Consider the following 12,687-nt stretch of genomic DNA (forward strand, 5'->3'; position numbering starts at 1 on the left):
AGCACACATGTTAAGAAAATATTAAATTCAAATATATATAAATAGAAGATTGAGTTATTTTCCATTATTATTGTTAAAACGAAAAGATTTTTTAAAAAGATAAGATCTAAATTTTTTTAACACATCATACGAATAAGTATAAAAAGAAAAAACCAATAAAATTTAAAACTTTATAGAATGTGTTTTAAGCTGTAATTAAAATTATTAGTCATTATCTTTGAATGGGTTCGGATTTTATTATATTTAGTTAAGATATCGTACACTCGACATTATTTTAAAATTGATATATTTTTATATGATTTTATCAAGTATTCTAATTACAAAACTTAACTGATGCAATGCATTTAAAATTTAAAAGTCAGATGAAAAACAATCAAATTTCAGTCCTCCATAGGCTATGAATTACAGTGGCCACTACATCGATAATGTTGCTTTTGGATTTTAATTTTGTTAACTATTATCACATTCTAAAATTGAATTTTTGTTGAACACTATTGTAATGCTGCATTCACATAGACTAATTAACAGATCATTTTGCCCACTGCTAATTGAGCACCTCATGAAAATAATCATGAATTAATTAGAAAAATGCTGCAAAGTAATGCTAAAAAGAATTTATATTTTTTAATTTAATATGTTAATCTTTTTTATATATTACTTTAGTCAAGTTTATTTGTTTTAAAGAAATTTAATTTACCTATTTTGTTTGAAAAATAGTTTTCAAAATTGAAAAAATTAAAAGATTAATTTTTCTTGAGAAAAAAGAAAAGAAAAGATTTTGCAAAGGAGGCCAATGGGTTCTACTGATGCACAGAGATGAGTTATACTGGTACAACACGAATCTGTTTGGCTTCTATTATAAGAAAACAAAAGATGCTGTAAAGAAAATATTGAGCAGAGGAAAGGAAAATCGCCTTCATTCGGGAATCTATTGCTATTTTAACATAAGGAAAAGCATAATAAAAATGCGATAAACTATAAATATAATCTACACTGTGTTTCAAGGTATAACTCCAAAGGACAACTGAATCGGTGGCTAGTTAGTTGGTAAATTCACTTCCATCCGCCGCCCATCGTATTGTTCGAGTCAAGCTCGATTCTCATGTGTGATGTCTGATTATTGACTTCATTGCTTCATCGAATTCTGTAGGCTAGAGATGAAGGGCCGCTGGTCCCTGAAATTCTATAAGCAGGGTTTGTCTTCTAACTATGCTCATATAATGATCGGTGTGTTCCTATCAACAACGCCTGCGGCGGCGGCTTCGGATCTGAAGGAGCAATGATGACTAGCACACGCAATAGCTAATTTTGTTGAGGGGAAAAAAAAAATAAAAAAAAAGAGAAGTGCAGCAAAGCCATGTAAATAAAATAAGACAACGGGGGTCCTTTTCAACAACTAGGGACGAGTACGAGAAAGAAAAAGGAAGGAAAGATAAATATGCACTTTTTAACTTGGCAACCATAAATGCTAATCATCTGCTGATAAGGAAAGCCCAGCTACTACAGCTGCTGATTCGAAGTACAACTAGATTACAGCCAACACAAGGGGAATACAAGATCCAAGAAAACTTTTTATTCTTTATAAAATTATGGAAGAACACTAATGAATAAATATCACTATTTTCTCTACAAGTAAATATTAACTGCATCCTGATATTTGAACCAAAAAAATAAAAAATGGAGGACTACATACACCACCTACCCACTGTTTCCCGAGACATTGCAACAGATGCCATCTCCACAATCCCCCTCCTGAAAAATTTTAAAAAACATAAGGAACTAGGCTAACCTTTGAATCTACAATAAATCGAACCTCACTAGACAAGCTATATTTTCAATTGCGGAATCAAATGTCTGAAGGCTATTAAGCAACAAAAACAAAATAATCTCAAGATGAAGAGCTTTCTTTGGTCTCGAATTCTCTCCTTATTGTTTCAAGCACAAACTCATTCCAGGTGTCAACTGGACCAGGCATGCACCAGTGTAAACAATCCTGCGGTGGGGGCCTTCCATCTGGTCCACGTTTTGTGATTTTATTTGGATCAGGGCTGCGGTATGGACCTGGATGCCCATCGTGACGATAACCAAAAGGTTCCGTGATATCCAACAACCTCAACTTTGATTTATTCGTTGCCTTCTTAAACGCACGATCAAAAGCTGTTACCTGCTTCGCATGCATTATTTCCGTAAATCCATTTTCCACCAATTCTCCCGGTGCAAGAGGTTTCACCTTCCCAGTGCATGATCCTCCAGTATTCCAGGCCCCACCTTCATAATGATCAGGTGAATAAGACCGCAGAATGGTCAGTCCGGTGTAATTTGGATGGGTAACAATAGAAGTGAGAATTGTCTCTGTAGATATCCCAAATGCTTCAACATTATTAATCTTCATTGGATGAGACTTGTCTGGCCACCACAACTGTCCTCCCACAATCTCATTGTTCAAGACATAGACTGATTGCTTGGCAAACCAATGGCCAGATGAAAGAACTATCACATCAAAATTTCGGATGTATTCCATGAAATCCTCATCTGGGGCATCAAGGTGGAGCTTGACAACACCCTCTGGAGCAAAGTCAATTGGCTCCGATGATTTATGGACAAGCCAAGACGACCATATTCGAACAATCATGGTAGACGTTGACCTGAAGAAATACCGTTGCATTCTTTTGTTTCCCCGGTTTTTTGGAACTTCTACCTGAAAATATATAAGAAATCCATTTATAGGCAACATATCTCAGTATGGAAACCAAGCAATATGAACCAGAAATTGTCATTTCATAATAGAACCAATTCTATTTAGCAGGGTGACAATTACTTGCAAAACTCTAAAATGTTGAAAAAGGGATCAAATCTAGATTGACAAAATGGAAAAAGCTGCATCAAAGCTTATACATCTTTAAAATGCAGTAGAGCAAAACTTTTGTGGCTACTGAAAATTTCCCATCACTGTCAAGAGAACTAAGAGAAATATTTCTTAAGATGTATCCACTTCTCAATGTGAGACAAAAAAATTGCTAAAGGAGCAACAACATGAATGGAAATGTATATACTTGCCTGCCAGAGAAGGCACAACATTGATTCCATCTGGTTCCGAGCAACAGAATCACCAATGAAAGCTAGAGTCTTGCCTCTCATCAATTCCAGAAACTTCTTGGCATCAAATCGTGGAAGCTCACATTGAGAGGGCTTCCAACGCCAGTTCTCATATTCCTTATCAGGCCTCCCATTCCCCTGGCAGTTCTGCATCTGTGTCAGGACTGGGCATGTGTTGTTTGTATATAATGGTCCTAGAGAATCATAAAACCAACTCCCATGGTACAGATCACAATCTACAGGTCAACAAAGAAAGAGAAAAATTGAATCTCCAATCATGAGATAGGGAGAAAACAACCAGCACAATTTATACTTTCTACACAAAAGAAGTTTAATAAGTCTGTCATGTGAACATTCCTTTGCATGTGAAATTAAGCCTACTGTTTTTCCTACAAGTTTCATAGCTCTAGTAATTTCAAAATCAAACCCATGATGATAAGCAGGAAATAAACCTGTTCATGAAGAATGCAAAGCAAACCCACAAAAGTCTTTTGTTCTTTAAGCATCACTTTCTGATGGAACATGAATTTACAGCATTGTTACTTGAGAAAACATCTCTAACTTACAGTTTGTTGACTTTTGGCAGACCCAAAGAAGGCACATACCGTACAACAGAAGAATGTATAAGATCTACTATAGAAGGTAATAGAAAGCTAAGCTTTCTTCTATAGCTCAGAAAACATTCGGATGGGTAGTCTACTTTCTAGATCAATGGTTGAGAGTCCATATAAGGAGATAACTGTCCTCTTTTAAAGCTCTTTCACATCCTCACTGCACGCCTGGGTTTCAAAACAGGACTTTCAAACCTTGTTGAATCTTGCAGGGAGGGCAATGCGGTTAGCCTCGAGTCCTTTAACTTTTAGTTCTGTTTGTTATTAGAAGATTATGTGCATCATCTACCAAAAGAAATCTATGTCCTTCCAGTGTCATCAAAGTACCAAAATACTACATCTTACATACAAGATTTAAAAAACATTAAAATTGATATGCAGGATCTCAATGAATGAATTGATAGCAGATCCTGTCTGCTGAGAGGTGGGAAAATAATCTCCACTGAGAAATCTTGGAAACGAGAAAGTTAAAAATGAAAGTAAAGCACTTTGACAATAAACTGAACTAACAAAACCTACATCCTTGAATGATCAATTAAGTAATAGCTGGAATGTCCACATATAGCCGTTAAAAAAATTCAATCATACCAGCATATATCCATACAGAGTCTCCAGCTAGATGTAAACACAACCAATCAAAATATAAGTTTCTAAAAATAAAAAATTTCCACAGCAAAGCATGAAGTTAAATATTAATCTAAGTAGCACATTAAATTTATCTTAAACGACAGAAAGTGTACCTGAATCATCAGAAGTAGTCTTGGTTACATTGCTGGAGACGTCAGAAATAAGTGAATTAGCCTCTGACTTGGAATCTGGAGAAGCAATAACTGGGATATTTTCTTCTAATTCTTTATCTACAATGCCAGAAGTATCAGACAAGGCATTTTCTTTAGCACCGGAAGCAACTGAACTACTCTTCTCCTCAGCCTGCTCTTTAAGTTGCAGATTAGGCTCAGAATTCTTATCACTGACCTCTACGCTATCATTAACACCACTAGAACTAATAGGTACTTCTAAACTAGATCCAGAAGGAGAATTCTTACTAATCAAATCTTCATTACTATCAAGGATATTTTTGGTATTATCAGGAAAGACAGGCAACACCAATTTATCATTAGAACTATTATCAACACCGTAAAAATACCCATGAACCGTGGAACCTATGGGGTAAGAAACAAGAAGCAAAGAAGCAAGAATCAAGAAAATGGCTAGGCCCCCTACTGAGACAGCCATTGAAGAAAGTGACCGTGGGAATGCCACAAATCCAAGTACTCCCTTTGGTGAATCCAGAGTCATGGCTTTCTTTCTTTTTACTTTCCAGATTGAGTAGACTCTATAAGGAAATATAGTACATGTGGAATTGAAAATCTAAAATAAAACCTTAATATTCAACACTAATAATAATGGATTTCCTTAGTTGAAACCCACTTGTGAAAAATGACCAACAAAGCACAAACAAAATACTGGAATATTTAATCAATCAACTCGCTGGCAGCTGCAATCTTGAATTCCACGATCAAAATTAACCTGAGAAAAGCGAAATAAGAAAGCATTTAATAATCAATAAAAGAACGTACAATTAATAAACAAAAGAAAAGGAAAGGAAAATTATCATATAACTTCTAAAGAGGGAAAAGAATTGAACGATTAATTAACAAAAATAGAATAATCTGATGTCATGCATCAAAAATTACTAATATAAACACGAATTCAAACAATTACACGTAGAAACAATGCAAAATCCGCAACCTATATTCTTCAATCATCCAAAAGTAAGTCAATATTACTGCATTAACAACAGAGTTATTAACTCCTTAAAGATCCTCCAGGAACAAAACCATAAGAAAAAGAGAAAAGAAAGAAGAAGAAGAAAAAGAAAAAAGCTCGAAAATCTTTGCAATTCGTTTTCAATGGATTTGAAATCCCGAGGAAAAAGAGAAAAAAGTATAAGAAAAAATTGAAAAATCTGGAATGGACCTGAAGAAAGTCGTAAGATTTTTCCGGAATGGAAGCGTGCGATAAAAACGGAGACGTTTTATTCAGGTGTTATTGGCCGCGAGCTTATTCGTAGAGTAAAGATAAAGAAAAGAGAAATCTTGGATCAGGAGAAGAAGGAATTTTAATAGCAACAAAAAGACTTTTTTTTTTTTTTTAAATTTTTTGAATTTTGAGAAGAATTATGCGAGGAATACGGAATTCTGCTGATTTTTAATCTTGTTCATTCTTCTTCTCTTTCACACAACTACAATCCCCTTCTTTAATTTTGCAGGTACAGAGCAGATGAGCGCAGTTCTTTCAAATTTACTAAACTACCCTCTTTTTGGTTAAGTATGTAATTAATGTGATGGTTCTTACAACGCTGCACCGCCGCTTTTTCTACCTCTCCAGATGGTTTAAAGATAATTGCCCAACTACTCCACTCGGGTGACTTTTATTTCTTTTCGGTTTTTATTTTTATCAAATTTGGAAGCGTTAATGACATGTTTATATAACTGTGACGTAATATATATGACTTCATTAATTGATGTTACTCTTTCATTTATATCAACAAATCTAATTAAAGTATCTCATGTTCCACTAATATATTATCAACAATATTTTAATGATGATTAAGCAATTAAAATTTTAAAGTATTTCAAACACGCTACATTGTCGATCTAACCTAAAATTAATATAAAGTATTGTTAGTAATTTCCTTTGATGAAATGAACTAAATAACAACAAAAGCTTTTTACATTTGTTTATAAATTATTAAATTATTTATATTAATTAAATAAATTATTTATTTAGTTTATTTTAATTTTATAACTAATTACAGTAGATTAATTTCATTCTGTTTTTCGATAAATATTACAATTATAGTTTTAAAACTATTATCATGTTGGTTATTAATATTTTCAATTTAGTCTTTTTTTCTACAAAAATAGTATTTATTCCATCATAAATCGCTATAGTTTAAATACTATCTTAGTCAGTTACATGATAAAAACAAATGAAACAAACACAATAATATTTTTTTCTATTTAACTGATAAAATCTAAAATATATGATAATAATTAAAAATTTAATGAAAATCTAAATATTTGTGTTGTCAATTAGAGGAAAAGAAAATAAACTCGAAGTGCATATGAGATCAGGAGAAGGACGTATAATAATAGCACTACTATCCCCAATTTATGAAACGTGATGAGAGATCGGGCGATGGGCTGCCATTTTTCCTCGTTGGCCAATGCTATAGGAGTGAATCTCTAGTTAAATTCCTGTTTTAGCACTTCCGATTCTTATTTTATTATATAAAAAAATCAAAATAGCAGTGATATAAGAAAAGAAAATCCCCTGGAATATAAGAGTTACGATAAACTAGTGTTTGCGAAAAGGGTGGGTTTAAAACAGAATTACGAAACAAATGGCAGCCCACTGCCGGGCGAGCGGACATTCCAAAGTTACAGCAGCAGGGTAAGGATTGAAAAAGAAAGAAATAAAATCACAAATAAAAATCATTATCTTTTAGGGGAAAAAAAGAAAAAAGACATCCTTCTGCGCATTGTAATGTGTGCAGCGTGTCCCTCTGGAAGTGTGTGGACTGGCGTGGCTTGCGCCGCACCTGCATGACGAAATGCACATGGGCCAATAGTCGACGTGTGAATCCATAGGCCCAATATGAGCCTGGTGGAATCCCAATCACATTGACTGCGCCGCCAACTAAGGTCCATGGAAATTAAAATTGAAAATACATTTTTTTTAGACAAGCACAAAAGCACAATAATTTTTTTTGATAAACAGCAAAATCTTTTTAGTAAATTAGGTATGAATTTATTTAAATTTTAGAGCTTAAATGTGATTTTTGTTAATATTTTTATATACATGTGCATTACTTTGTGTTATATGATTTCTCAAAGAAATAAGTCTGTTTTATGTATAAAATTCTAATTTTTTTATTAACAAAATAATTAATTCTATTGAGTCAAAAGGACTTCAAAATAGAACAGCTAAAAGGTTCTTAATTTTTTGTTATTCACAATAAAATAAACTTAAATAATATCATTATTTAAACAATTAGAAGTACTTATGTCATTTCATATGGTTTTCTTGTGTGTATGTTAAATAGCATTTCTCTCTCAATTTTTGGCTTTAATATACTATTAAATTATTCTTTTAGAAGTTTTTTGATATTTCATGTGTTATTTTTTATATAGGAGTAGTGAAAGGAAAAATAATTTGATTCGATATTTTAATCAAGCAAAAAGGTCCGTAGTGGTCTCTCTCTGGTCAAAAACGACCTTTTTTGGCTAGACCTCAGCTCAGATCATTCTTGGATGCTAACGACACTTTTCGATCTGTGAATCGTTTACCTAAAAATAATTAAATTTATAAAAAAATATTTATAAATATCAATGCACAACTTAAAATCATAAAATGAAGTATTTTTTTTATAAATTTATAATATATTAGTTCATTAGTATAATTAATAATTGTTAAAAATATATTTATCTATATATAATTTTTAATATTTATTTATTTATATATAATTTTTAATTTTAATTTTAATTTTAATATTAATTTTTAATTTTATATTTAAATATTTTTATTAATTTTTATTAAAATACATAATTTTATAAAAACATAAAAATTATCTTATTAGGAAGTTTAAATAATACTCATCTTACCCGTACTATTGCAAATAACATCCTTTTCCAGGATTATTTGATAAATTTCACAAGTTGAATTCATTAACTAAATATATTTTATTCATCAATCTATATATATATATATATATATATATTAATTTTGAAATTTAATTTGTTTTAATATATATATTTAATTTTTGACACATAAATTTTTTTATTTTGATATGTGTACTTATTATATAAAATTTAAATTTATGAGTAATTTAATAATTTTTCTATTAATTTATAGATTAAAAGTTATATTCCTAATTAAAACACTGACTTTAATTCTAAAAGATAATAAATTAGTTTTTAAATTAGATAATAATTAATTTATAATTAAATAATAATTATTTTATAAAATAAAATTTTTAATTATTTTTTAATATTATATTAACTAGTAAAATAATTTTATAATTAGATAATAATTCTAATTATAAAAATTACAATTTTAAATATTCTATTCACTAATAAATTAATATTTTTAATTATATAATAATTGTTAATTTTAAAAAATATTAATATTAATTATATGAATAGTACTAATTTATATAATATTATAATTAATTAATAAATATCTTTAAAATAATTTTATATTATTGTAAAAAATAAAATTTTAGATTTTAAAAAATATTTAAAATATTTAAAAACAATTAATTTACTGTTATTTTTTAAGTATTATAAATTAATATTAAATATAAATATTTATTAAATTATGTATATAAATTTAATTTTATAATTAAAATAATAATAATGTCTGCAACTCACAGGATAAACAACTAGTTTATCATTAAAAATAATATTATTTAATATTTATTTAGATCAAGTTTACAGATATTTTCATTTAGAAAAAAAATAAAATTTACAAATGTGTTTATCTGCTCCTAAAAAATAGTTAAAATATCTACATTAACTAAAGCTACGTTTTCCATATAAAAAAATAAAGTAAGAATATAAGTTATAAAAGGTTAAAAGTTTATTATTTTATTGAAATTTTAATAAAATTATAATTTTAAAATAAATATAAAAATAATATTTTAAAATAATATTTTGTTAAAATTAAATTTTTAAATCTTAATTAAATTTTTATAAGATGCTGACTATTAAAATAAAAACTCAAAAAATTTAAAAATTAAATTTATATAAGTTCTCGCATTCAAATAAAATAATTAATATCATTCAACATATGATATTTTTATTTAAATATTTAAAATTTTATTTTTAAATTTGAATAATAAAATTATAATATAAAAATAATTATAAAATAACTAATTGAATTGTTAAATAAAGAGAATCATAAATTTTAAAATTCTAACAACTAAAAAACCTAAAACTTACAAATCTACCAATGGACCCTAATAGGAATTAAAAAATAAACATAACCATTTTATGAAACCGGAGGCACCACACCAAACCCAAACCCAAACCCACAAAAGTAAAACCCTTTCTGTGGTAAACCCGAATCACTTTTCTCTTCAAAATCCTGTCACCGTAGGGGCACGTACATGTTAATGGCGACTCAGACTTTCTCATTTCTCTCAATTTCACTCCCTACTTCCAAAATTTACGTCGAGAAACCTCACCATTCTTCGCTCCTACTTCCACTAAGCTCCTTTCACGGTAACAAGCTATTGATTAAACAATCCAATTTCAGCAATTTCGTCCTCAAGTCCCATGGCTCTACAGCTGCTACTGTGTTATCAAGTCTGCCTACTAAGTATGTCTTTGCGTTATGCTGCCTGCTTATTATCATTGTTGTTATTATCATTACTATTGTTATTATTATTAGTATTTTATTTGAAAATTACAATCTTATTTACTATAATTTGGCTGATATTTGCAGGAGACATCCTTCGGGGAAAATACCAAAGTGCGTTATGAGTATTACTTTTATTTTTATTAGTATTTTTTGTTTTAGTTGTGTATATGTCTGAGTAGTGTATTGATTGAAGATATTTTGGCGAGTGATTAGATGGTCTGCAAGGGCAATAAGGTCATTTGGTTTGGGGGAATTGGAAGCGAGGAAGCTCAAGTATCCTAATACTGGAACTGAAGCACTTCTTATGGGGATTTTGATTGAGGGTTAGTAAGTAGAACTCTTTCTCTATCATTAGTTACTATTTTGCCATTCACGTGTTATATTTGTGTAATAGAGTGGCATCTTTCTATGCTGAAATATGAAATTGTTTTTTGTTCTGATGATGATGTTGTATTCTCGTCCTTTTCAGTAATGAATCAACTGAAACAGCATTTACTAGGCAATTTTTATTATGTTAATTTCAGCTTATCTGAGTAGTAGGGTATTGTTTTGAGTTATCAATTTATAGGATAGGACATTGCCTGGTCGAAATGTGTGTGAAAAAACATTGAACAATGCTCCTTTATCGTGTGCATCTTCATTGCGCATTTTCAGCTGCAGCATATCTTTTGATTTCGTACATAACCATTTATGAACCAAGAAGCAAGTACTGATATTATGCTGAATGAGATGTTATATGCTGCACTTTGTGGATAAGACAAGATGTATTGTGTTAAAGAATCCTGTGGTAATATTAATTCCCTCACAAGCTTGTAAGAGGATAGGCATTTCTTGGGTTTTAGATACATAACCTTCAAGGTCGATAGATTACTGTAAGATTGTCATTTTCAGGAACAAGTCCAGCTGCAAAGTTCCTAAGGGCCAATGGGATCACTTTTTTCGAGGTTCGGGAAGAAACTGTAAACTTACTTGGGAAATCTGACTTGTATTATTTCAGTCCTGAGCATCCTCCATTGACTGAACAGGCTCAGAGAGCCCTTGATTGGGCCATTGATGAGAAACTAAAATCAGGTGCTTTTTGTTATCGCCTCTTAAATGTTCTGATTGCGTAACTCTTGGTATTTTGGCTCCTATGAAATTTATTCTGTTGAGCGTGCCTTCAGAAGTTCACTTGACGAAAGGTATATGTTAATATTCATGAATTTAGTGCAGTTTGTGGATCATAATCTTGCAATTAATAATATGGCTAACCACAATGGGGGTGGCTAGTATGGGCCAGTGCCCCACTAGCAACAAATTTTCTAATCATGCATATGGATATTTTGTATTCCAAGCTTCATTTCCTCAGGACCTGCATACTGTTTCCCTCGTTTACTATTATCAGTATATATGTACAATGACATAGGTGAACGGTTGCCTCTGTTCAGTTGTTTGGTCAATACTTCGATACATGATCACATTACGATTAGATTGTGTTTGCTTCTGTTGGAGTTTCAAGGTCACAATTGCATAGCTCAACTCAAATTATAACCTGATTGCAGATTGCATGTTAAAACAGTTGAATCCTTGGAATTTCCTGCTGCTGATTGAGTGGTCAAATAATTTGTCCAGCTTGTTTTCTATTTTTAGTTTTCCTGCTTTTAAAGTCGTTGTTCAAATAAAATATGCATTATGCACGGTGTTGTTATCATAAAAATTTATGTGCACACAGGTGACGCGTATACTTCTTATTGTTTGCATCCTTGGTGTCTTATTATATTATTACTGTCCAACAGGCGATGATGGAGAAATAACCACGACTCATATACTTCTAGGGATTTGGTCAGAAATAGAATCTGCAGGTCACAAGGTTATGGAAACTCTAGGTTTTAATGATGAAAAAGCCAAAGAGCTTGCTAAATCTGTAAGTTTGAATATTTAGGATGGTTAGGCTTAGCCATTTCAGCAATTTTTTAGTTAATTGTTGTTCTCTGTAAATGCAGATGAATGGAGATGTTGTCTTGAGCTCTAAGTAAGGAAATTTATACATTTTCTGGTTGCACATTGATGCAAAACATTCTCCTGCACAGCTTCCAGAGGATAGATAAGCTTCTTATTGGAGCAAGTTCATTGCTAAGGAGGTTGTTCCCCTTTTCGGGTTCGGTTGAAATTCTTAAGGCATTACGCATGTTCAGCTGGAGATGTTGAATTTTCATCTTTCTATACAAGGAATTGTGAAATCCAGACTCTCATGTTGATAACTTTCTGTAATGATGGAATATCTCTTTTGCCGATTGACTCTGAATTATTTCTTTTGTTTCTACTAAACCGTCACAGATGCTCCTGTCAAAAGTTGTACCAATATCTCAAGTACACAAGTGGATTTTTCTTTTTCCTTGAAAGACAAAGCAGATACTGTTGAAGCTTCGGATAGCTCCATGATATAATGATAATACTAGACTTCTCCAATTGCGTTTCAATTATGTAGTCGCTGCAAGTCCATAACTTATCTAAAAACAAAGCAATATTAGAGAGATAAGGTGTACCCAAATTATGGCCCAAGTTCTATCGG

At 31.0% G+C, this 12,687-nt stretch overlaps 2 protein-coding genes across 3 annotated transcripts; one reads left to right on the forward strand and one right to left on the reverse strand.

The window, feature by feature from the left end:
• Positions 1–1,558: 1,558 nt before the first annotated feature.
• On the reverse strand, positions 1,559–6,092 carry LOC8266028 (protein YLS7). 2 transcript variants are annotated; one of them, XM_015725648.3, is made up of 4 exons: positions 5,688–6,092; positions 4,448–5,237; positions 3,058–3,332; positions 1,559–2,698 (listed from the first exon to the last, which is right to left on the reverse strand). In XM_015725648.3, exons 2-4 carry the CDS (start codon positions 5,004–5,006, stop codon positions 1,889–1,891), a joined length of 1,644 nt encoding a protein of 547 aa, XP_015581134.1. In that variant the 5' UTR covers positions 5,007–5,237; positions 5,688–6,092; the 3' UTR covers positions 1,559–1,888. The 2 variants fall into 2 exon arrangements, with proteins under 2 accessions (XP_015581134.1, XP_015581137.1); XM_015725651.3 differs by having other exon boundaries at positions 5,433–6,092.
• A 3,692-nt stretch (positions 6,093–9,784) lies between these two features.
• LOC8266027 (ATP-dependent Clp protease ATP-binding subunit CLPT1, chloroplastic) lies at positions 9,785–12,420 on the forward strand. Its single transcript, XM_002510860.4, has 6 exons — positions 9,785–10,094; positions 10,221–10,247; positions 10,350–10,459; positions 11,028–11,207; positions 11,912–12,039; positions 12,119–12,420. Exons 1-6 carry the CDS (start codon positions 9,883–9,885, stop codon positions 12,149–12,151), a joined length of 690 nt encoding a protein of 229 aa, XP_002510906.2. The 5' UTR covers positions 9,785–9,882; the 3' UTR covers positions 12,152–12,420.
• The last annotated feature ends 267 nt before the right edge of the window (positions 12,421–12,687 follow it).

This window comes from Ricinus communis, chromosome 4 (genome assembly GCF_019578655.1).
Source record: "Ricinus communis isolate WT05 ecotype wild-type chromosome 4, ASM1957865v1, whole genome shotgun sequence".
NCBI lineage: Eukaryota > Viridiplantae > Streptophyta > Magnoliopsida > Malpighiales > Euphorbiaceae > Ricinus > Ricinus communis.

Excerpts from the sequence above, each read along its gene's own strand:
- LOC8266028 (XM_015725648.3), bottom strand. The coding sequence starts at position 5,006 with ATGACTCTGGATTCACCAAAGGGAGTACTTGGATTTGTGGCATTCCCA. Across the intron at positions 3,333-4,447 it reads GACTACTTCTGATGATTCAG|ATTGTGATCTGTACCATGGG; the intron begins GTACACTTTCTG and ends GTTGACCTGTAG. Across the intron at positions 2,699-3,057 it reads TGTTGTGCCTTCTCTGGCAG|GTAGAAGTTCCAAAAAACCG; the intron begins GCAAGTATATAC and ends ATATATTTTCAG.
- LOC8266027 (XM_002510860.4), top strand. The coding sequence starts at position 9,883 with ATGTTAATGGCGACTCAGACTTTCTCATTTCTCTCAATTTCACTCCCT. Across the intron at positions 10,095-10,220 it reads TTATCAAGTCTGCCTACTAA|GAGACATCCTTCGGGGAAAA; the intron begins GTATGTCTTTGC and ends TGATATTTGCAG. Across the intron at positions 10,248-10,349 it reads CCTTCGGGGAAAATACCAAA|ATGGTCTGCAAGGGCAATAA; the intron begins GTGCGTTATGAG and ends GCGAGTGATTAG.